At 40.8% G+C, this 25,770-nt stretch overlaps 1 protein-coding gene across 2 annotated transcripts; it reads left to right on the forward strand.

Moving 5' to 3' along the window:
- The first annotated feature begins 4,477 nt into the window (after positions 1–4,477).
- Positions 4,478–24,349, forward strand: LOC135551675 (dendritic cell-specific transmembrane protein-like). Of its 2 annotated transcripts, XR_010457350.1 has the most exons (6): positions 4,478–5,154; positions 7,778–8,450; positions 8,873–8,991; positions 9,637–9,850; positions 14,949–15,029; positions 22,661–24,349. XR_010457350.1 is itself a non-coding variant. In XM_064982853.1 (5 exons), the coding sequence occupies exons 1-5, from the start codon at positions 4,784–4,786 to the stop codon at positions 22,721–22,723; spliced, it is 1,440 nt and encodes a 479-aa protein (XP_064838925.1). In that variant the 5' UTR covers positions 4,479–4,783; the 3' UTR covers positions 22,724–24,349. The 2 variants fall into 2 exon arrangements, 1 of the variants encoding a protein (XP_064838925.1); XM_064982853.1 differs by lacking the exon at positions 14,949–15,029 and having other exon boundaries at positions 4,479–5,154.
- Positions 24,350–25,770: the final 1,421 nt, after the last annotated feature.

Genomic DNA, 25,770 nt, shown 5'->3' on the forward strand with positions numbered 1-25,770 from the left:
ATGTTACTATGTGGAGTTGTGGTGGTACTGTGTTACTATGTGGAGGGGTGATGGTACTGTGTTACTATGTGGAGCTGTGGTGGTACTGTGTTGCTAAGTGGAGGGGTGGTGGTACTGTGTTACTATGTGGAAAGGTAGTGGTACTGTGTTACTAAGTGGAGGGGTGGTGGTACTGTGTTACTCTGTGGAGGGGTGGTGGTGCTGTGTTACTAAGTGGAGGGGTGGTGGTACTGTGTTACTCTGTGGAGGGGTGGTGGTGCTGTGTTACTCTGTGGAGGGCTGATGGCACTGTGTTACTATGTGGAGGGGTGGTGGTGCTGTGTTACGATGTGGAGGGGTAGTGGTACTGTGTTACTATGTTGAGGGGTCGTGGTGCTGTGTTACTAAGTGGAGGGGTGGTGGTACTGTGTTGCTATGTGGAGGGGTAGTTGTACTGTGTTACTATGTGGAGGGGTGGTGGTACTGTGTTACTATGTTGAGGGGTGATGGTACTGTGTTACTATGTGGAGCTGTGGTGGTACTGTGTTGCTAAGTGGAGGGGTGGTGGTACTGTGTTACTAAGTGGAGGGGTGGTGGTACTGTGTTACTATGTGGAGGGGTAGTGGTACATTGTTATTAAGTGGAGGGGTGGTGGTACTGTGTTACTAAGTGGAGGGGTGGTGGTACTTTGTTACTATGGGGAGGTGGTACGGTGTTACCATGTGGAGGGGTGGTTGTACTGTGTTACTAAGTGGAGGGGTGGTGTTACTATGTTACCATGTGTAGGGGTGGTGGTACTGTGTTACTAAGATGTGGGGTGGTGGTACTGTGTTACTATGTGGAGGGGTGGTGGTACTGTGTTACTAAGTGGAGGGGTGATGGTACTGTGTTACTATGTGGAGGGGTGATGGAACTGTGTTACTAAGTGGAGGGGTGGTGGTACTGTGTTACTATGTGGAGGGGTGGTGGTACTGTGTTACTAAGTGGTGGGGTGATGGTACTGTGTTACTAAGTGGAGGGGTAGTGGTACTATGTTACTAAGTAGAGGGGTGGTGGTACTGTGTTACTATGTGGAAGGGTAGTGGTACTGTGTTACTATGTGGAAGGGTATTGGTACTGTGTTACTATGTGTAGGGTTAGTGGAACTGTGTTACTATGTGGAAGGATAGTGGTACTGTGTTACTATGTGGAGGGGTAGTGGTACTGTGTTACTATGTGGAGGGGTAGTGGTACTATGTTACTAAGTAGAGGGGTGGTGGTACTGTGTTACTATGTGGAAGGGTAGTGGTACTGTGTTACTATGTGGAAGGGTAGTGGTACTGTGTTACTAAATGGAGTGGTGGTGGTACTGTGTTACTATGTGGAAGGATAGTGGTACTGTGTTACTATGTGGAGGGGTAGTGGTACAGTGTTACTATGTGGAAGGATAGTGGTACTGTGTTACTATGTGGAGGGGTAGTGGTACTGTGTTACTATGTGGAGGGGTTGCAGTGTGCCACTTTCCCGGACAAGGAGGAACGCACCCCACCCCACTCCCACCCTTCCCCCCCGACCAATAGAAACACAGGTTTAAGGTGTCATGCATATATTATGACAACATTTTCTGACGTGTTTGTTCATTTTGGTTTTCCGGCTGTGTGTGCCCATCCTGTACATCCTTCCTCTTTCTGGTGCGTAGCAGCATCACCAAGTTTGCAGCGTGACAACTGTGAGATAAAGATCGGTCCCTTGCATGCCTTGAACATTCAAACTTTAGATACAACAGGTCTGTAACTGTAAATACAGCAGGTCTGCAACTGTAGATACAACAGGTCTGTAAATGCAGGTACAACAGGTCTGTAACTGTAGGTACAACAGGTCTGTAACTGTAGATACAACAGGTTCTACAGGTACCTGCAATATTACTCAAGTACTACAGATAATTAATTGAAGGAGTAGGGTTAACGCTAACCATAACCTTAACTGAAGGGGGTTTCACTATGGTCGAAGGTACATACATTACCTAACATAAGGTAACATTACATTCCACCTCCAGCTATTCATGTTTTTTTTTTATTAAAAAAGAGAAGAATAAAGACTTATTTTGAATTGCGGTTGACTAGATGTATAGTTGTAAGCAGAGATGGGCAGTATTGCTGTTACATTTATTTGAAATACATACTGTATTTATTAACTTTTTGAATAACTTTTGATTATTTTGTAATTTGTGTAACACTGGCCTGAACTACAATCCAATGTATTTTGTACCAAGATACTTCCAGACCTGGAATTATATTGTCTAAATACACAATACTGTTCTACACCTTCTTCCTGCATTGGTATCATTAGTCTGGTGGTTCTATGGTGTGATAAGAGTGTCTGTTAAATGACCAACATTTACACAATAAAAAATATATAATATTGTAATAAAGGAAATTATAAAATCAAGAAAAAAAGGATCCCATGGGTTGATAGAGTTGAGGATGAATGAGAGAGTCAAGGGTTGAATACCCTACAATGAACTTTCTGCGGTTCAGTTTATTGCCAGAAATAAACCACCATCATTCAGACCAGGAGGGAGTCACCACCTGGATTCGGTGTTATGTAGCAACATTTGAATATCTGTTTTTACATGGATAAAAGTAGAGACTCTGAGCTACAAAATGGTATATCATACACTACAGTTGAGGAACAATGAGAAAGTAATTCTGCTTTGAAAGTAGATCAATTTGTAAACTCCCTTTTGAGAAAACCGCTTTTAAATGTTTTGGTACTACTATTGGAGAGCCCTTCTTTTGTCTACACCCATTCAGCATTGTTCACACCCTCTTAAGCCTTGGCCCCACCCATCTCTTTAATGGTTGATCCAACAGTTCTGTACTAACTTGCCAGCTACTTCCAGACATCTGAGAGAGATAGAGAGAGAGAACAGTTCACTGAACATTATTTGTCATAGTAGAGCTGGTTAGGCTGTTAGGTTATCCAGAACGTCGGTGACTGCTGTCAGATTGTCTGTAAATTCAGAGCGTTTTTGCGTTCAGAGTGCACACTGGACGCTCTGGTCAATAAGTAGGATTATTCCGAAAGCTCTGACCTCACAACAACAGTCAACCCCCCATGCTAACTGGATAACATTGGGTAGCTACTTCCAGACACATAATGAGAGAACACCCCACTCTGACCATTTTACTCACCCTAGCAGAGATGGTTAGACAGTTTTCATGTTATCCGGAGCGTTGGTGACTGTAATTATGCTGTTGACAACTATTGAATTATGCTTTGTTGCCAATGTTTACTGACACCAGACATATTCAACAGGTGTTGAGCGTTCAAAAAATTAAACAGTTTTCTGCGCTCTGGCACACTAAGTGTGTTACGAAATGTAGCTAGATAGCTAGCTAGGTAAACAATGAATCCCAACTCATGACGTTACTACCCTGCATGAATCTGCAGGTAGCTAACCAACCAGGTTCTATGGCTTTAACTAGTCAAGCAAATGTGTCTGAGGTATGAAGAATAAGATCATACCTAACGTTAGCTCGCTAACAGTCAACTTGAAATGAAACAACTTTGTCAAAATTAGAAACGTGTAATGAAAATGTAGCTAGCTAGACTATTTTGCCAGGATACATCATGGTTGGACACATCTCCTGTCTGATGCCATGCATGGTTGCCCTTAGTTTGACACATAATCCAGACTGATGTTTTCTCCATCTCCTTACCTATCATACTTTCAAAACTCGGTCCTCCAGAAAGTGGAGAACATACACATAACGTTAGCTAGTGAGCCAGCCAGCTAACGTTAACGAGCTAACAGTACACTTTAACTTGACATGAGGTGTATGCAGTTTTACTACAAGATAAAAAAAATTTAAACAGCGTTTAACACGATTACCAATTACCAATACATACTGACCAGCTCCAATAGACAAACGCGTGCTATATGGCAGACCAATCCAAACTCATCTCTCGGCATGTCCAGCCCACTCATTATCTCAGCCAATCATGGCTAGCTGGAAGGTTTCTCCCTTTCTCTGTGGCTAAACCAACTAGGGTTGTAATTTAACACTTATTCGTATTTACAAATGGCATACAAGTTTGATATTAAGGCACATGAAAGTTCACGTGTTTGAGAAGGCATTTCTGCCCCCCAAAATATTTTGTATGTTCAAACAGCTCTCCTGTGAAGCCGTGACTTGCGACATTCGCCTAGTTTCCTGAATCGGGTCACATATGCTATATGGAAATAGGTAAATGCCACATTATATATTTTTTATTGTTTCTTGTTTTGAGACAAATTACATTGATATCCTACTTTTTGTGTTTCTTTGTGAACTAGCCTGTATATAATTAGATGACAGGTTGTTGTCAATAGACACTACACAAGGAATGATAGAAGTTGATTTGTCATACAAATAAGGAAGTGGTATTTCCCTAGCTAAGTTATCAGTTGTCAAGACATGCTTTCCTCTGCATGTCTTGAAGTTGGAACCAAACCAAGACATCCTCCCACAAACCATTACAGCAATACACAACAGACCATTACAGACATCATTACAGGACAGGACATTTCAAAACCTGCTTCTATGATTAGATTAGTGCAATTATGGTTAGGGGATTCACAAACTGTTCCTTTAAACAAGAGACACAGTGAAGCAGTCTGACAGTCATAGAGAGGGTTAGGGTTAGTCAGACAGTCAAAGAGAGGTAGCGTCAGAGTGAAGAGGGGCGTGCCACTAGATATTATTTCACTTATTTCTCCATATTATTTTACTCTTCATTTTGGACCTGTTCTCCAAACCCTCAACCTGCTCCTCCTACTACAATGCCATCCCAACTTGAGAGGCTGGCTCTGTTCCGGGTCTGGTCCATGATGGTCCTGCTCTACACCTCGGACCACAGGAAGGGCTGGAGACATATCCTCCTCCACTTCCTCAGCTGCTTGACCCTGAGCCTGGCCTTGGGAGGGGCTCTCCTACTGGGCCTCTACTTCTCTCTGAACTACAGCCTAGTGGTGTGTGGAGTCACCTCAGGCTGCTGCTCACTCCTGTTGACAGCTGTCCTGTTCTGCTCCAAGAGAGTCCGCTGCTTCTCCTTGCTGTTTCTTATCTCCTGCACTATGAAGCAGGGCAGGAACCTGCTTCTGACGGCAGGCACTGGGCTGGTGATCCTCTGGAATGTCCGGAACACCTTAAGGTGGGTTAGGGTAAGGGGTTAGGCTTAGAGTAAGGGTTAGGTTTAGACTCTTAGAAATATGGCGACGGTTAGTGTACAAATTGTTCCCTTGGGTACGAAAAGATCAAAATACTGTACATGTCATGTACATTCAGAGGTCAAATTCAAACAAAATAACATTTTATTTGTCACATGCGCTGAATACATCAGGTGTAGACCTAACCATGAAATGCTTACTTACAAGCCCTAAACCAACAATGCAGTTATAAAGAAATAGAGTTTTAAAAATATTTACTAAATAAACTAAAGTGAAAAATTCAAGTAACACAATAAAATAACAATAATGAGGCTATATACAGGGGATACCAGTACAGAGTCAATGTTAGGTTAGTCGGGGTAATTTGTACATGTCGGTGGAAGTAAAATGTCATTTTTAAAATCAGCAGATGTCACAAAGTGCTTGTAAAAAAACCCAGCCTAAAACCCCAAAGAGCAAGCAATGCAGATATAGAAACACATCTAAGCTTATTCATCACAAAACCATTTGATGTTGCCAATTATTTTAATGATTATTTCATTGGCAAAGTGGGCAAACTTAGGCAGGAAATGTCCACGACAAACAGTGAGAAATTATATTCATGCATAAAAAAACCTAATAATGAAAGAAAAACATTGCAAGTTTGAATTTTGTAAAGTTGGTTTGGGAGAGGTGGAAAAATTACTGTTAACTATCAAAAAGGACAAACCTCCTTGCATTGACAACTTTGATGGAAAGCTACTGAGGATGATAGCTGACTCCATAGCCACTCCTATCTGTCATATTTTTTTATTTATCTGAGCCTAGTATTTCCGCTTCCCAAGAGTGGTAAAGTGACCTTTACTGGTTCTAACAGCAGTCCTATAAACTTGCTGCCAGGTCTTAGCAAACTGTTGGAGAAAATTGTGTTTGACCAAATACAATGCTATTTCTCTGTAAACAAATTAACAACAGACTTTCAGCATGCTTATAGAGAAGGGCACTCAACATGTACTGCACTGACACAAATGATTGATGATTTGTTGAAATAAATTGATAATAAGAAGATTGTGGGAGCTGAACTGTTAGATTTTAGTGCAGCCTTTGATATTATTGACCAGAACCTGTTGTTGAAAAAACTTAAGTGCTATGGCTTTTCAACCTCTGCCATATCGTGGATTTAGAGCAATCTATCGAACTCAAAGCGTTTTCTTTAATGGACACTTCTCTAATATCAAACATGTAAAGTGCAGGGCAGCTCTCTAGACTCTCTACTCTTTTCTATTTTTACCAATGACCTGCCATTGTCATTAAACAAAGCTTGTGTGTTCATGAATGCTGATGACTCAACCATATACACATCAGCAATCACAGCTAATGAAGTTACTGAAACCCTTAACAATGAGTTGCAGTCTGTTTTGGAATGGGTGGCCAGTAATAAACCTGAACATCTCTAAAACTAAGAGCATTGTATTTGGTTCAAATCATACCTTAAGTGCTAGACCTCAGCTGAATCTGGTAATGAATGGTGTGGCTGTTGAACAAGTTGAGGAGACTAAATTACTTGGCGTTACCTTAGATTGTAAACTGTCATGGTCAAACATATAGATTCAATGGTTGCAAAGATGAGGAGAGGTCTGTCCGTAATGAAGAGATGCTCTGCTTTTTTGACACCACTCTCCAAAAAGCCAATTCTGCTCTCGTTGTGTAATCTTGAATATTGTCCAGTCGTGTGGGTCAGTGCTGCAAGGAAAGATCTAGTTAAGCTGTCTTTGCTCTTAATTGTCATCAGAGGGCTGATATAAATACTATGCATGCCAGTCTTTCTTGGCCAAGAGTTGAGGAGAGACTTACTGCATCACTTCTTTTGATAAAATCACAAATTGTTTGCATAGTCAACTTACACACAGCTCTGACACACACACTTATCCCACCAGATATGCCACCAGTGGTCTTTTCATAGTCCCCAAATCCAGATCAAATTCAAGAAAACATACAGTATTATATAGAGAGAGCCCTTACTGCATGGAACTTCCTTCCATCTCATATTGTTCAAATAAACAGCAAACCTGGTTCCAAAAACAGATAAAGCAACACCTCACGGCACAACAACTCTCCCCTATTTGATCCAGATAGTTTTTGTGTATGCATTGACATGTAGGCTATATGTGCCTTTTTAAAAATCTATGTTGTTCTGTCCTTGAGCTGTTCTCGTCTGATGATGTTCTGTATTTTTTTCATTCTGTATTGTGTTTCATGTTTTGTGTGGACCCCAGGAAAAGTAGCTGCTGCTTTTGCAACAGCTAATGGAGATCCTAATAAAATACCAATTGTAAATAAGAATTTGTTCTTAACTGATTACCTAGTGAAAGGAAGGTTAAACTAAAAACAACTTAGTGGCGTTCTTTGTTGTAGAGCTATGAAAGTTATTTATTTAGATCCACGTGGTTAAGATGAGTCGAGTTAAACATCACAACTCTGCAAATATTTTCAAAAATATCTGTCAAATAATATGTATTCAGGGAAATCTGGCTACAAACAGCGCAAGGATAAGAAACATTTTAATACCATCTGTAAAAAAAAATGTATCCATTTACTAATCAATTTATTCATCCATTCATTCACCAGAAACCTCAGAGAAGTATCCAGCAGTCTGGTGTGTAACCTGGAGAAGAAGAGAGTGTTGTTGGACATCAGTCCAATAAATAACTATGTCAATCTGCTGAGGTGGGTGGGCGAGAAGCTCAACAAGTTCATAGACTTTGGAGTTGTCAAGTACGATTCATCAGTCACCGTCGGACACAGCGTTGAGTCCAACGATCTGACGGTGAAACTTCAGGATGCTGTCCGGACACTGAACACAACAGCGAAGAGCGCTGAGGTGTGCATCGACCTGGTGATGGCTGTGTTCCAGAGAGGAGTTCCGGTACTAGGGGTCACCCTGGTCATCATCACCACTACCCTGTTCCTCAGAAAATACTTCTTCAACCTCAAGTACCAGAACACTTTCATCACCAGCAGGTTTATTAGATACGATGATCAACAGAGAGCTGAGGGGAAGCCCTACCTCCTCCCTCTGAGCCCAGAGGAGGCAGATCAGTTCCGCTCTATCCCCTCCGCCCGCTTCACACGGAGAGAGGGCTACACCATGCTCTGGTTCCTGGTTCCAGTGCTCACCCACCTCCCAACCTGGCTCTTATTCATCTCCCTGGATGCACTGCTCTACTGGCTTATTCTGATTATCAACAAACACCTTCTGGAACTGAAACCATTCAGCATTAACCTAAAGATGAACCTAAACGTGAGTTGAACTGGAACCATTCAGCATTAACCTAAAGATAAACCTAAACGTTAGTCGCCATGCTTGGAGGTTCAGAAAACCATACAATGTCATGTCAGTACCGGTACCCCCTGTATATAGCCTCATTATTGTTATTTCACTGTGATACTTTATATATATATTTATTTACTTTAGTTTATTAATTAAATATTTTCTTAAATATATTTTCTTAAAACTGCATTGTTGGTTGAGGGCATGTGACAAATACAATTGTATTTGATTTTAATAGGATGATAGAACATCTTGGTAACACTTTCATGAGATACTCCTCCAGAGACGGTTTAAAAGCTAAGATAATTCCAGCTCCAACCCTAACCCTAATGCTAGCTAGGTTAGGTCAAAGGCTGGCATCAATCTCTTTTTATCCCTTTCCCATTCATCAGGAAGACAACAGCATCGTGTTTATCCCTCTCCCAGGGGCAGTCATCATGAAGGATTTTTCCTACACCTTCACCCTCTTTCAGGAGGATTGCCTTCCCCAGCCCTCCCTGCTCCTCTCCAGGTCTGTGTTCTGTTATCTACGTGTCCTAGACCTGATGGCGCCCGAGTGGTGCAGCGGTCTAAGGCACTGAATCTCAGTGCATCTCAGTGCAAGAGGCATCACTACAGTCCCTGGTTCAATTCCAGGCTATATCACAACCAGCTGTGATTGGGAGTCCCATAGGGAGGCGCACAATTGGCCTAGCTTCGTCCAGGTTACGGTTTGGCTGAGGTAGGCCTTCATTGTAAATAAAAATGTGTTCTTAACTGACTAGCCTAGTTAAAAATAAAAAAAATAACATTGTATACATGTTCAATTAATAAATTACAATTATTAACATTGTAATAGATGTTTGCTTTCATTAAGATGCTACATATTTTTCTTACTAAATTAAGTTTATGTAATATAGACTGTATCTGTCTCAGAAATACACAAACTACTTTAAAAGCACTGCATTACCTAGACCCATGTTGGCATATAAAAAATCAATTTGGGACTGTTCAAGTTCAGTTTGGGACAGTTGAAATTGCACTTCGGGACGGTACCTGTACGGTGACAAAAGAAGGTAATTGTGAGTCCTGTCTCCAGGTCTGTGGTCCCCCTGTCTGTTATCTACTGGTCCTAGACCTGATAACCCTAACCCCAACCACCCCTGTTCGTCTCCAGGTCTCTGGTCCCACTGTCTGTTATCCTGATTGTTCTACTGGTCCTAGACCTGCTGTCTGCCAAGATGGGTCAGCTCAAACTACTGGTCTCAGAACAGTTCTACAACGACAACGCAGACCAGAGGGTGCAGCAACTTCATGCTAAGATCAGCCACAAAAGAGCCAAGACGAGGCCTCCAACGAAGAGGACTGCTCTGCTGAGATTGCTAAAACAAGTACGGGTTCTATCATATTAGCTTCCTATAGTCCTTAAACGAGTTCATCTGACTCTGGACCAAAATCCCAACATTTCCATTTCGTATAACTTAATATCATATCAGCTTCATGTAACATCTTATATTAGCTTCATATAACTTAAATGGATACGTTGGGATTTTGGCCCAGTCAGATGAACTCGTTTAAGGACTCTTGGAAGATTAGTCCAAGAGATCCAAATCAAATCAACTCGTGGGTAGCATGTTTATGTCTCTGCATGCAGTTTGAATGAAGTTGCTATCTAGCGTTAAAACAATGACTGGACGTCCATGGTCAAATCAAGTCAAATTTTATTTGTCACATGCGCTGAATACAACAGGTGAACAACAGTGAAATGCTTACTTACAAGTCCTTAAACCAACAATGCAGTTTAAAGAAAATACCTAAAAAGAAAAGGAAAAAAATATAAAATTAATACAAACATTACAATAATAAAAACAAATAAAAAATAATATACTGAAAATAAATAACTAAATAAAAAAGTTAGAGATAAGAATAACAACTAGTAAAAGAGCTGCAGTACATAGCAATAGTGAGGCTATATACAGGGGGTACCGGTACGAATCAAATCAAAGTAGACCTTACAGTGAAATGCTTACTTACAGGCTTTAACCAACAGTGCAATTTTTAAGTTAAAAAAAGGTATTAGGTGAACAATAGATAAGTAAAGAAATAAAAACAACAGTAAAAAAGACTGAGGCTATATACAGTAGCGAGGCTATAACAGTAGCAAGGCTATATACAGTAGCGAGGCTATATACAGTAGCGAGGCTATAACAGTAGCAAGGCTATATACAGTAGCGAGGCTATATACAGTAGCGAGGCTATATACAGTAGCGAGGCAGTATACAGTAGCGAGGCAATATACAGTAGCGAGGCTATATACAGGCACCGGTTAGTCGGGCTGATTGAGATAGTATGTGCATGAATGTATAGTTAAAGTGACTATGCATATATGATAAACAGAGAGTAGCAGCAGCGTAAAAAAGAGGGGTTGGGGGGCACACAATGCAAATAGTCCGGGTAGCCATTTGATTTCCTGTTCAGGAGTCTTATGGCTTTTGAGGGTAAAAACTGTTGAGAAGCCTTTTGGTCCTAGACTTGGCCCTCCGGTACCTCTTAAAGAAGAAAAAGAAACGCACACCTATTAAGACGAGGTGCTGGCTAGCGGAGTAGAAACTTGAAAATAAAAATAAAAGAGAGCCGCACACTCTTGGAGCTCAGATGCAAAAATGTAATACCAACGTTTCGACAGCCAAGCTGTCTTCATCAGGGTATAATCAGGATTGTGTGTTAATCAGGATTATACCCTGATGAAGACAGCTTGGCTGTCGAAACGTTGGTATTACATTTTTGCATCTGAGCTCCAAGAGTGTGCGGCTCTCTTTTATTTTTACCTCCGGTACCTCTTGCCATGTGGTAGTAGAGAGAATAGACTATGACTGGTGTGGCTGGGATCATTAACAATTTTTAGGGCCTTCGTCTGACACCGCCTGGTGTAGAGGAACTGGATGGCAGGCAGCTTAGCCCCAGTGATGTACTGGACCATACACACTACCCTCTGTAGGTTAGTTGCCATACCAGGCAGTGCCATACCAGGCAGTGCAAATAGTCTGGGTAGACATTTGATTACCTGTTCAGGAGTCTTATGGCTTGGGGGGTAAAAACTGTTAAGAAGCACTCTGACACCGCCTTGTGTAGAGGTCCTGGATGGCAGGCAGCTAAGCCCCAGTGATGTACTGGGCCTTGCGGTCAGAGGCCGAGCAATTGCCGTACCAGGCAGTGATGCAACCAGTCAGGATGCTCTCGATGTTACAGCTGTAGAACCTTTTGAGGATCTCAGGACCAATGCCACATCTTTTTAGTTTCCTGAGGGGAATAGGCTTTGTCGTGCCCTCTTCATGATTGTCTTGGTGTGTTTGGTTTCTAAGCTGGTCATGCACAGTACTGTGCAGCTGTCTTCACCGACCTGGCTAAGGCTTTCGACTCTGTCAATCACCGCATTCTTATCGGCAGACTCAACAGCCCTGGTTTTTCAAATGACGGCCTTGCATGGTCCACCAACTACTTCTCAGATAGAGTTCGGTGTGTTAAATCGGAGGGCCTGTTGTCCGGATCTCTGGCAGTCTCTATGGGGTGCCACAGAGTTCAATTCTCGAGCCGACTCTTTTCTCTGTATATATCAATGATGTCGCTCTTACTGCTGGTGATTCTCTGATCCACCTCTATGCAGACAACACCATTCTGTATACTTCTTTTCCTTCTTTGGACACTGTGTTAACAAACCTCCAGATGAGCTTCAATGCCATACAACACTCTGTTGGTTCCACTTTTATGGGCGCCGTTATTTACTTAACAAGTAAGGAACACTCAAAATGTGCACTTATAAATCATAACAATTTTATCCATATACAGCTGTCGACAGAAATCAAAGATCAAACATTAGACATACAACTGATGTCTCATCTGTGTTCTGCCCCCAACATTCTGTCTCCAAGATTGCACCTTGTGGTGTGATTTCCTCTGTCAACCCTGCATGTGTAGCTAAAATAACAAGTTATTCTTAACACAAGGTTTCTGAGAACCTGTCTCAGCGGTATGCAAATCTGCCCTTATTTCAGAGAAAAACAGACATAGTCTCTCTGTGTCTCGCCATCACCCTCAGTCCCTTTTCTCACCTTTTCTCACAGATGCAGGGCTGCGGGTTTTGGCAGAGAGCTAGACACAGAGAGGCCTCAATGTTCAGCTATACAGTGAGCATAAGTACAATGGCACATAAGCAAATTAATAACAACATAATCAATGGTGGGGGTCTTTAGAATAATTTTAACCATACCATTTTTTTAATTCCTCGTCAATCAAAGGGGATTTAACTGTTTTTATAGTCATTTTCTTAATGGGTGCATGCTTATTAGTAACTGGAATAAGCAATTTCATAAATGTGTCAAGTGCAGTGTCTGGTGACTCCTCACTACACACCACAGACAGGGTAATATTCTTTACATCTTTAACATATGAATCACTACAAAACTTATTGTATGACCTCTTATACACAATATTAGGCCCAGCCTTTGGAACTTTGGTTTTCCTAGATATGGCTATTATATTGTGATCACTCCACCCTATGGATTTGGATACTGCTTTAAAGCAAATTAATGCAGCATTAGTAAAGATGTGATCAATACACGTTGATGTATGTTATCTTCATAATGTATTATTGCCTTCATATAAAATCATAACATTTTAGCTTCATATAGCATCATGTCATATTGGCTTCATATAACATCATATTGGCTTCATATAACATCATATTGGCTTCATATAGCATCATATTGGCTTCATATAACATCATATTGGCTTCATATAACATCATATTGGCTTCATATAACATCATATTGGCTTCATATAACATCATATTGGCTTCATATAGCATCATATTGGCTTCATATAACATCATATTGGCTTCATATAGCATCATATTGGCTTCATATAGCATCATATTGGCTTCATATAACATCATATTGGCTTCATATAACATCATGTTGGCTTCATATAACATCATATTGGCTTCATATAGCATCATATTGTCTTCATATAACATCATATTGGCTTCATATAGCATCATATTGGCTTCATATAACATCATATTGGCTTCATATAACATCATATTGGCTTCATATAACATCATACTGGCTTCATATAACATCATATTGGCTTCATATAGCATCATATTGGCTTCATATAGCATCATATTGGCTTCATATAACATCATATTGGCTTCATATAGCATCATATTGGCTTCATATAGCATCATATTGGCTTTATATAACATCATATTGGCTTCATATAGCATCATATTGGCTTCATATAACATCATATTGGCTTCATATAACGTCATATAATATCATATTACCTTTATAGAACTTCATGTCATATTAGCTTCACTTATCAGTTGTTATTAGCTTCTTTAATATGATATCTACTAAATGTAACGCGTTATATTAGCTTCATATAACTTCATAAAACATATCACATTACCTTTATATAGTGTCATTTCATTAGCTTTAAATGACTTCATATAACATCATATCAACTTCATATAACTTCATATAATATTAGGTTGAAGTAACATATTACTGTATATTAGCTTCATATATTGTAACTTAATATCTACTTCCTAAAACATAACATCACCTTCACATGAGATTTCCTTTATATAACTCCTTATCATATAATTATATATAATGTCATGTCATATGAGCATCGTATATCCACATATCATAAGCTTCATATAACTTCAAGTCATATTCACTTCACATAATATCTTATATCAGCTTCATATACATAAATATAATATCTACTTCATATAACATTATATTAGCTTCATAATGTCATATCATATTAGCTCCATATAACTTAATATCATATCTATTTCATTTAACGTATTTTATTATATTAAAATAATGTCATATCATAGTAACTTCATATAACCTCATAAAACATCATTACATATTACCTTCATATATCTATTAACTTCCCACATCACATCATAATTTTAGCTTCATATATCGTCTTATCATATCGATGTCATGTAACATCATGTCATATTAGTTTCAAATAACTTAATATGATGTCACCTTCATATAACGGCATATCATATTAGCTTTAAATAACAACATTATGTAGTATAATGGCGCCGGAGGTGTTGCAGTTTTACGGGTTCCTAACCAACTGTGCAATTATAATTTTTTTTGCATTGTTTGTAACTTATTTTGTACATAAAGTTGCTGCTATTGTCTCTTATGACCAAAGAGATCATCTGGAAATCAGAACAGAAATTACTCACCTTAAACTGGACAAAGATTTTTCTTAATGAGATCAGGCCCAAATCCCCGTCATTTGCGTGAAGAAAAGGGATTCGGAGGCGAGTGAGTAAGTCACCATTACCATCGGTTCTATTGGCAAACGTGCAATAACTGGAAAACAAACTGGATGCGCTACGGTCGAGACTGTCCTACCAACGGGACATTCAAAACTGTTATATCTTATGTTTCACAGAGTCGTGGCTGAACGACGACAAAGATAATATAGAGCTGGCTGGGTTTTCCATGCATCGGCAGGACAGAGCAGCTACGTCTGGTAAGACGAGGGGTGGGGGTGTGTGTATTTGTCAATTACTGCCGTAGAATACCTCATGATAAACTGTAGGCCACACTACCTACCAAGAGAGTTCTCATCGATATTATTTGTCACCGTCTATTTACCATCACAAACCGATGCTGGCACTAAGACCGCACTCAATGAGCTGTATAGGGTCATAAGTAAACAAGAAAATAATATTTTTTAAATTTTTTATTTCACCTTTATTTATCTAGGTAGGCTAGTTGAGATCAAGTTCTCATTTACAACTGCGACCTGGCCAAGATAAAGCATAGCAGTGTGAACAGACAACAACACAGAGTTACACATGGAGTAAACAATAAACAAGTCAATAACACAGTGAAAAAATAAAAAATAGTCTATATACATTGTGTGCAAAAGGCATGAGGAGGTAGGCGAATAATTACAATTTAGCAGATTAACACTGGAGTGATAAATGATCCGATGGTCATGTGCAGGTAGAGATACTGGTGTGCAAAAGAGCAGAAAAGTAAATAAATAAAAAACAGTATGTGGATGAGGTAGGTAATTGGGTGGGCTATATACCGATGGACTATGTACAGCTGCAGCGATCGGTTAGCTGCTCAGATAGCAGATGTTTAAAGTTGGTGAGGGAGATAAAAGTCTCCAACTTCAACGATTTTTGCAATTCGTTCCAGTCACAGGCAGCAGAGAACTGGAGGAAAGGCGGCCAATTGAGGTGTTGGCTTTAGGGATGATCAGTGAGATACACCTGCTGGAGTGCGTGCTACGGGTGGGTGTTGTCATCGTGACCAGTGAACTGAGATAAGGCGGAGCTTTACCTAGCATGGACTTGTAGATGAACTGGAGCAGGTGGGTCTGGCGAAGAATATGTAGCGAGGGCCAGCCGACTAGAGCATACAGGTCACAGTGGTGGGTGGTATAAGGTGCTTTAGTAACAAAACAGATGGCACTGTGATAAACTGCATCCAGTTTGCTGAGTAGAGTATTGGAAGCTATTTTGTAGACATCGCTGAAGTCGAGGATCAGTAGGATAGTCAGTTTTACTAGGGTAAGTTTGGTGGCGTGAGTGAAGGAGGCTTTGTTGCGAAATAGAAAGCCGATTCTAGATTTGATTTTGGATTGGAGATGTTTGATATGAGTCTGGAAGGAGAGTTTACAGTCTAGCCAGACAGCTAGGTACTTATAGATTTCCACATATTCTAGGTCGGAACCATCCAGGGTGGTGATGCTAGTCGGGCGTGTGGGTGCAGGCAGCGAACGGTTGAAAAGCATGCATTTGGTTTTACTAGCATTTAAGAGCAGTTGGAGGCCACGGAAGGAGTGTGTTGTATGAGTGTCGTATGGCATGAGTGTTGTATGGCATGGAAGCTTGTTTGGAGGTCAGATAGCACAATGTCCAAGGAAGGGCCAGAAGTATACAGAATGGTGTCGTCTGCGTAGAGGTGGATCAGGGAATCGCCCGCAGCAAGAGCGACATCATTGATGTATACAGAGAAAAGAGTCGACCCGAGAATTGAACCCTGTGGCACGCCCATAGAGACTGCCAGAGGACCGGACAACATGCCCTCCAATTTGACACACTGAACTCTGTCTGCAAAGTAGTTGGTGAACCAGGCAAGGCAGTCATTAGAAAAACCGAGGCTACTGAGTCTGCCGATAAGAATATGGTGATTGACAGAGTCGAAAGCCTTGGCCAGGTCGATGAAGACGGCTGCACAGTGCTGTCTTTTATTGATGGCGGTTATGATATCGTTTAGTATCTTGAGCGTGGCTGAGGTGCACCCGTGACCGGCTCAGAAACCAGATTGCACAGCGGAGAAGGTACGGTGGGATTCAGGATGGTCAGTGATCTGTTTGTTGACTTGGCTTTCGGAGACCTTAGATAGGCAGGGCAGGATGGATATAGGTCTGTAACAGTTTGGGTCCAGGGTGTCTCCCCCTTTGAAGAAGGGGATGACCGCGGCAGCTTTCCAGGCCTTGGGGATCTCAGACGATATGAAAGAGAGGTTGAACAGACTGGTAATATGGGTAGTGACAATGGCGGCGGATAGTTTCAGAAATAGAGGGTCCAGATTGTCAAGCCCAGCTGATTTGTATGGGTCCAGGTTTTGCAGCTCTTTCAGAACATCTGCTATCTGGATTTGGGTAAAGGAGAAGCTGGGGAGGCTTGGGCGAGTAGGTGCGGGGGGGGGGCGGAGCTGTTGGCCGAAGTTGGAGTAGCCAGGCGGAAGGCATGGCCAGCCGTTGAGAAATGCTTGTTGAAGTTTTCGATTATCATGGATTCACCGGTGGTGACCGTGTTACCTATCCTCAGTGCAGTGGGTAGCATGGAGGAGGTGCTCTTGTTCTCCATGGACTTTACAGTGTCCCAGAACTTTTTGGAGTTAGAGCTGCAGGATGCAAATTTCTGCTTGAAAAAGCTGGCCTTTGCTTTCCTGACTGACTGCGTGTATTGGTTCCTGACTACCCTGAACAGTTGCATATCGCGGGGATTATTCGATGCTATTGCAGTCCGCCACAGGATGTTTTTGTGCTGGTCGAGGGCAGTCAGGTCTGGAGTGAAGCAGGGGCTATATCTGTTCTTAGTTCTGCATTTTTTGAACGGAGCATGCTTATCTACGATGGTGAGGAAGTTACTTTTAAAGAATGTGCAGGCATCCTCAACTGACGGGATGAGGTCAATATCCTTCCAGGATACCCGGTCCAGGTCGATTAGAAAGGCCTGCTCGCAGAAGTGTTTTAGGGAGCTTTTGACAGTGATTAGGGGTGGACTGCAGACCTGTAGCGGATACAGGCAATGAGGCAGTGATCGCTGAGATCCTGATTGAAGACAGCGGAGGTGTGTTTGGAGGGCCAGTTGGTCAGGATAACGTCTATGAGGGTGCCATTGTTTACAGATTTAGGGTTGTACCTGGTGGGTTCCTTTATGATTTGTGTGAGATTGAGGGCATCTAGCTTAGATTGTAGGACTGCCGGGGTGTTAAGCATATCCCAGTTTAGGTCACTTAGCAGAACAAACTCTGAAGCTAGATGGGGGGGTGATCAATTCACAAATGGTGTCCAGGGTACAGCTGGGAGCAGAGGGGGTCGGTAGCAGGTGGCAACAGGGAGAGACTTATTTCTGGAGAGATTCATTTTTTAAATTAGAAGTTTGAACGGTTTGGGTATGGACCTGGAAAGTATGACAATACTTTGCAGGCTATCTCTGCAGTAGACTGCAACTCCTCCCCCTTTGAATTCCTATCTTGACGGATAATGTTATAGGTGGGTATGGAAATCTCAGAATTTTTGGTGGCCTTCCTAAGCAAGGATTCAGACACAGCAAGGACATCGGGGTTGGCAGAGTGTGCTAAAGCAGTGAGTAAAACAAACTTAGGGAGGAGGCTTCTGATGTTGACATGCATGAAACCAAGGCTTTTTTGATCACAGAAGTCAACAAATGAGGGTGCCTGGGGAGATGCATAATTATCCAGAAGCGGCGCCCCTATTGGCCGGGGACTTTAATGAAGGCAAACTTAAATCCTGAAGACCTAATTCCTACCAGCATATCACAAGTGCAACCTGAGGGAAAAAAAACTCTAGACCACCTTTACTCCACACAAAGACGTGTACAAAGCTCTCCCTCACCCTCCATTTGGCAAATCTGACCATAATTCTATCCTCCTGATTCCTGCAAACACTAAAGCAGAAAGTACCAGTAACTCGTTCAATACAGAAGTGGTCAGATGATGCGGATGCTACGCTACAGGACTATTTTGCTAGCACAGACTGGAATATGTTCCATGATTCATCCAATGGCATTGAGGAGTATACCATCTCAGTCACCGGCTTCATCAATAAATGCATAGACGTCATCCCGGCAGTGACCGTACGTACATATCCCAACCAGAAGCCATGGATTACAGGCAACATCCGCACTGAGCTAAAGGCTAGAGATGCCGCTTTCAATGGGCGTGACATTAATCCGGACGCCTATACGAAACCCCGCTATTTCCACAGACAAAACATTAAACAGGCAAAGCGTTAATACAGGACTAAGATTGAATCCTACTACACTGGCTCTGATGCTCGTAGGCGGTGGCAGGGCTTGCAAACTATTAGAAACTACAAAGGGAAACCCAGCCGTGAGCTGCCCAGTGGTGCAAGCCTACCAGACGAGCTAAGTGCCTTTATGCCCGCTTCGAGGCAAGCAACACTGAAACATGCTTGAGAGCACCAGCTGTTCTGGATGACTGTGTGATCACGCTCTCCGTAGCCGATGTGAGCAAGACCTTTAAACAGGTCAACATACACAAGGTCGTGAGGCCAGACAGATTACCAGAGTGTGTACACAGAGCATGCGCGGAACAACAGGCAAGTGTCATCACTGACACTTTCATTCTATGTAGTCTGTATTGCCAACATGTATCAAGCAGACCATCATAGTCCCTGTGCCCAAGCATGCTAGAATAACCTGCCTAAATGACTGCCGCCCAGTAGCACTCACATCGGTAGCCATGAAGTGCTTTGAAAGGCTGGTCATGGCTCACATCCATACCATCATCCCAGAAACCCTAGACCCACTCCAATTCGCATACCAACCCAACAGATCCACAGATGAAGCAATCTCAATCACACTCCACACAGCCTTTCCCCCCTGGACAAAAGGATAACCTATGTGAGAATGCTGTTCATTGACTACAGCTCAGCATTCAACACCATAGTGCCCACAAAGCTCATCACCAGACTTAGCACCTCCCTCTGCGACTGGATCCTGGATTTCCTGATGGGCCGCCCACAAGTGGCAAGGGTAGGCTTGGTCCCCTCCTGTACTCCCTTTTTCACCCACGACTGCATGGCCAGGCATGACTTCAACACCATTAAGTTTTCTGATGAAACAACAGTGGTAGGCCTGATTACAGACAATGATAAGACAGCCTATAGGGATGAAGTCAGAGACCTGGCAGTGTGGTGCCAGGACAACATAGTAGATGATCGTGGACTACAGGAATAGGAGTGGAGCGGGTTGAGAGTTTCAAGTTCCTTGGTGTCCACATCACCAATGAACTAGGGGCGGCAGGGTAGCCTAGTGGTTAGAGCATTGGACTAGTAACCGAAAGGTTGCAAGTTCAAATCCCCGAGCTGACAAGGTACAAATCTGTCGTTTTGCTCCTGAACAGGCAGTTAACCCACTGTTCCTCGGCCGTCATTGAAAATAAGAATTTGTTCTTAACTGACTTGCCTAGTTAAATAAAGGTTAATAAAAAAAAGTAAAAAAAATATCATGGTCCAAAAACACCAAGACACTCATTTAGAGGGCACGACAAAACCTATTCCCCCTCAGGAGAGTGGAAAGATTTGACATGGGTCCCCAGATCCTCAAAACGTTATACAGCTGGACAATCGAGAGCATCCTGACCGGTTGCATCACCACCTAGTAAGGCAACTGTTAGGCATCCGACCACAAGGCGCTGCAGATGGTAATGTGTACGGCCCAGTACATCACTGGGGCCAAGCTTCCTACCATCCAGGACCTCTCTACTAGGCAGTGTCAAAGGAGGGCCCAAACAATTGTCAAAGACTCCAGTCACCCAAGTCATAGCATAGTTACTTCATATAATGTATTATATTAGCTTCATATAATGTCATATTATATCAGCTTCATATAACATCAACTTCATATACAGTAACAGTCAAAAGTTTGGACACACCTACTCATTCAAGGGTTTTTCTTTATTTCTACATTGTAGAATAATAATGAAGACATCAAAACTATGAAATAACACATATGGAATCACGTAGTAAACAAGAAGTGTTCAACAAATCAAAATATATTTGAGATTATTCAAAGTAGCAGCCCTTTGCTTTTATGACAGCTTTGCTCACTCTTGGCATTCTCTCAACCAAGCTTCATGAGGTAGTCACCTGGAATGCATTTCAATTAACAGGTGTGGCCCGTAAAAAGTTGATTTGTGTAATTTCTTTCCTTCCCAATGCGTTTCAGCCTATCAATTGTGTTGTGACAAGGTAGGGGTGGTATTTAGAAGATAGCCCTATTTGGTGAAAGACCAAGTCCATATTAATGGCAAGAACAGCTCAAATAAGCAAAGAGAAATGACAGTCCATCATTACTTTAAGACATGAAGGTCAGTCAATTTGGACATTTCAAGAACTTTGAAAGTTTCTTCAAGTGCAGTTTCAAAAACCATCAAGAGCTATGATGAAACTGGCTCTCATGAGGACCGCCACAGGAATGGAAGATGGACTCTTTGGCCTGAATGCCAACCATCACAACTTGGTTTCATCAGAACAGAGAATCTTGTTTCTCATGGTCTGAGAGTCTTTAGGTGCCTTTTGGTAAACTCCAAGAGGGCTGCCATGTGCCTTTTATTGAGGAGTGGCTTCCGTTATGCCACTCTACCATAAAGGCCTGATTGTTGGAGTGCTGCAGAGATGGTTGTCCTTCTGGAAAGTTCTCTCATCTCCACAAAGGAACTCTAGAGCTCTGTCAGAGTGACCATTGGGTTCTTGGTCATCTCCCTGACCAAGGCCCTCCTCCCTCGATTGCTCAGCTCTAGGAAGAGCCTTGGCGATTCCAAACTTCTTCCATTTAAGAATTATGTTGTCCACTGTGTTCTTGGGGACCTTCAATGATGCATTTTTTTTGTACTCTTCCCAAGATCTGTGCCTCGACATAATCCTATCTCAAACCTTTTACGGACAGTTTTACGGCCAGCCATCCTCATGGCTTGGTTTTTACTCTGACATGCACTGTCAACTGTGGGACCTTATATAGACAAGTGTGTACCTTTCCAAACCATGTCCAATCAATAGAATTTACCACAGGTGGACTCCAATCAATTTGAAGAAACATCTCAAGGATGATCAATGGAATCAGGATGCACCTGAGCTCAATTCTGAGTCTTAGCAAAGGGTCTGAATTCTTGTGTAAATAAGGTATTTCAGTTATTAATTTGCAATAAATTTGCCAACATTTCTATAAACCAGTTTTTGCTTTGTCATCATGGGGTATTGTGTGTAGATTGCTTAGGAAAATGTTTTATTAAATCCATTTTAGAATAAGGCTGTAACGTAACATAATGTGGAAAAAGTCAAGGGGTCTGAATACTTTCCGAAGGCCCTATATCATATCACACTAGCTTCATATAATGTCATATCATATCAACTTCATGTAACATTTTAGCTTCAGAAAACTTAATTTCCTATCTACTTCATGAAACTTCGTATAACATTACCTCCATATAACATCATATCATATTAACTACGTGTAACTCCAAAACGTCATATCGTACTACCTTCATATATAAGTTCATACCATATTGTCTTCATATAATTTACATTACATTTACATTTAAGTCATTTAGCAGACGCTCTTATCCAGAGCGACTTACAAATTGGTGAATTCACCTTCTGACATCCAGTGGAACAGCCACTTCATATAATGTCATATCAACTTGAAATAACATCATATCATATTAGCTTCATGAAATGTCTTATATTAACTTCATATAACTTAACATCAAATCAACTTTCTTTAGCTCTGAAGTTGCATTCTAGTCATTCATTGAAATGGTTACATAATGTGGAGAAGTGATGTCTTATTCTTATTCTTTATTTTATTGCAGAAAAGCTTCTGGTTTCCACTGTTCTTCCACACTGCGAAGGAGAATGATATGCGTCTCACCTGAAAAAATCCAAAACAGTGATCATCTGGGAAATTGATTTTTGCTTTGTCATGCATTCAGCCAATCACCTGTAGAATTACTTAAAGACCTAGGACTAGATTCAATTTTGTTTTGAATTGCATTGCTATTTTGTGTAAATGTTGCACAAAGATCAACAGTTTATTCTAATCGCTGTAAATATGTCTTGTATTATAAACAAATTTCTACAGTTAGTGTGTGAATAAGTTTGTTGTACAAAGGATTGGGCTCCAAAACTATCACAAATATGGCTTCATTAAAGTAAATCTCAGAGTAATCTTCTCTGATTTGCTTTGATGTTGTCTTCATGAATAAGATACAGTTGAAGTTGCAAGTTTACATACACCTTAGCCAAATACATTTAAACTCCGTTTTTACCAATTCCTGACATTTAATCATAATAAAAATTCCCTGTCTTAAGTCAGTTATAATAATAGTAGAGAGAATTATTCATTTCAGCTTTTATTTCTTTCATCACGATGGTCATTATGGCCAAATAGTTATATTTTTGTTTCATCAGACCAGAGGACATTTCTCCAAAAAGTACGATCTTTGTCCCCATGTGCAGTTGCAAACCATAGTCTGGCTTTTTATGGCTGTTTTGAAGCAGTGGCTTCTTCCTTAGTGAGCAGCCTTTCAGGTTATGTCGATATAGGACTTGTTTTACTGTGGATATAGATACTTTGTACCTGTTTCCTCCAGCATTGTCACAAGGTCCTTTTCTGTTGTTCTGGGATTGATTTGAACTTTTCGCACCATAGTACATTCATCTCTAGGAGACAGAATGCGTCTCCTTCCTGAGCGGTATGACGGCTGCGTGGTCCATGGTGTTTATACTTGCGTACTATTGTTTGTACAGATGAACGTGGTACCTTCAGGCGTTTGGAAATTGCTCCCAAGGATGAACCAGACATGTGGAGATCTACACATTTTTTTCTGAGGTCTTGGGTGATTTCTTTTGATTTCCCAATGATGTCAAGCAAAGAGGAACTTAGTTTGAAGGTAGGGCTAGAAATACATACACAGGTACACCTCCAATTGACTCAAATTATGTCAATTAGCCTATCAGAAGCTTCGAAAGCCATTACATAATTTTCTGGAATTTTCCAAGATGTTTAAAGGCACAGTCAACTTAGTGTATGTTAACTTCTGACCCACTGGAATTGTGAAAAGTGAAATAATCTGTCTGTAAACAATTGTTGGAAAAATGACTTGTGTCATGCACAAAGTAGATGTCCTAACGACTTGCCAAAACTATAGTTTGTTAACAAGAAATGTGTGGAGTGGTTGAATTAATGACTCCAACATAAGTGTATGTAAACTTCCGACTTCAACTGTACATGCATTTAAATTGTGCTCTAACGCTCATAAATATGCCTTTGATTTCATTAAAGTAAACCTCAAACATAAAGCAATCTTCTCTTTTTTTATTGTCTTTATATGCATTACAATGGCAACGGCAATGTCTTCCAACTGCAAGAAGTCCTCTAGCAATGTCTGATCTTTTACTTATGTGTTTTGTTAGACAAATTTTTAGGCTTTCAAAGTGTTGGTCTGATGGGAATCTGTGACATCATCTTGTTTGAGGAACATTAAATAACAAAAGAGGATAGCCCCAACTGTGCCATGCCATGATTTACCTGGACCACCTGTTGAGATGTGCCTCTTGTTAAGTAGCCTACCTGGTTAAATAAAGGTGAAATATATATATATATATATATATATATATATATATATATATATATATATATATATATATATATATATATATATATATATATATATATATATATATTAAGTGCCATTTTACTAAAATAAAAAGCAATATATTTACATTCACCTATCAAACTGTTTACAGTAAACAGACATAAAACAACTATCTAGGTTTGTTGCATAAGAAATTAATAAATAGGTGTTAAAAAAATATATTTTATGTTGTTATCATCAGATGTAGATTTTATTGACTTTATATATATATTTTATATAAATAAATATGTGAGTCATATATATATAAATATATATATATAAATATATATATATATAAATATATATATATATACATATATATATATATATAAATATATATATATATACATACATAAAGGAAGATGTATTGATGGGGTTCTGAAGAAGGTTTACGACACCTGTGGTATATGTGTGGCAATGGCGGAACAACTATAAAACTTGTTAACTATGATCAATGGTGTTGGTTGTTCTTGCTCACTGTAACTAACAAATCTGCACATTTCATCAACAAGCAATATAAATTCACAAATATCAATGAATCTCTGTTTTCAAATGGTCAATCATGAACATATTGAAACAACCCCAACAACTCAATGAGTCAGTTTTTGGTCCATTAAACATCACCACTGAATGTTCAATCTTCCTAGAGGCCTGCTGGCCCTCTCAGACCTGCGCAGTGTCTGAGGCACTGTGTCCGAAGCTTCTGTCATACTCCTAGTATCTTCTGTCACATCCCCATTTGTTCTCGTTTTTTCCCCTTGTGTGTCCAGTAGCAGTATGCCGGTGTCCTGAGTGTCCTCAAACGTCTCCTGAGTTCTCAAAAGATTTTGTCTATTGCGCCGATACACAGCCCCATTTTCTTTCCTGACTGTATACGACCAAGGCGCAACCACCTTTAATCCTATAGCCATTCTATCCCATGAATCCGGACCCCGAATTCGAACCACATCCTGAGCTGCCAACGGTAACAACACTCTAGCAGTTTTGTCATTGTCGAATTTTTGTCTTTCCACTAGGGAAATCCGATGCCTAGCAAAAAATGATTTCAAGTGCAAAATGACAGTCTTTGTTGTTGTGCTGGACAAGACTGCAATTTCAGGGTAATTTGACAAGTAGTCGAGAGTCAACAAACAGTCCTTACTATTGCAGTGAAACAAGTCGACTCCAACCTTCTCCCAGGCTGTGGTGGGTACCTTTCCCTTACCCATGGGCTCCTTGGGCAGTCTATAATGAAATTTGAGACATGTGCCACAATTTCCCACCATTTGCTAAATGTCAGAATGTAT

The sequence above is a fragment of the Oncorhynchus masou genome, chromosome 13 (genome assembly GCF_036934945.1).
Source record: "Oncorhynchus masou masou isolate Uvic2021 chromosome 13, UVic_Omas_1.1, whole genome shotgun sequence".
Taxonomy (NCBI): Eukaryota; Metazoa; Chordata; class Actinopteri; order Salmoniformes; family Salmonidae; genus Oncorhynchus; species Oncorhynchus masou.

What these genes read in the sequence shown, in the direction of transcription:
- LOC135551675 (XM_064982853.1), top strand. Translation starts at nt 4,784, where the DNA reads ATGCCATCCCAACTTGAGAGGCTGGCTCTGTTCCGGGTCTGGTCCATG. An exon ending in ACCTAAAGATGAACCTAAAC is followed by an intron (nt 8,451 to 8,872) that starts GTGAGTTGAACT and finishes CCCATTCATCAG; the next exon opens with GAAGACAACAGCATCGTGTT. An exon ending in TGCTGAGATTGCTAAAACAA is followed by an intron (nt 9,851 to 22,660) that starts GTACGGGTTCTA and finishes ATTTTATTGCAG; the next exon opens with AAAAGCTTCTGGTTTCCACT.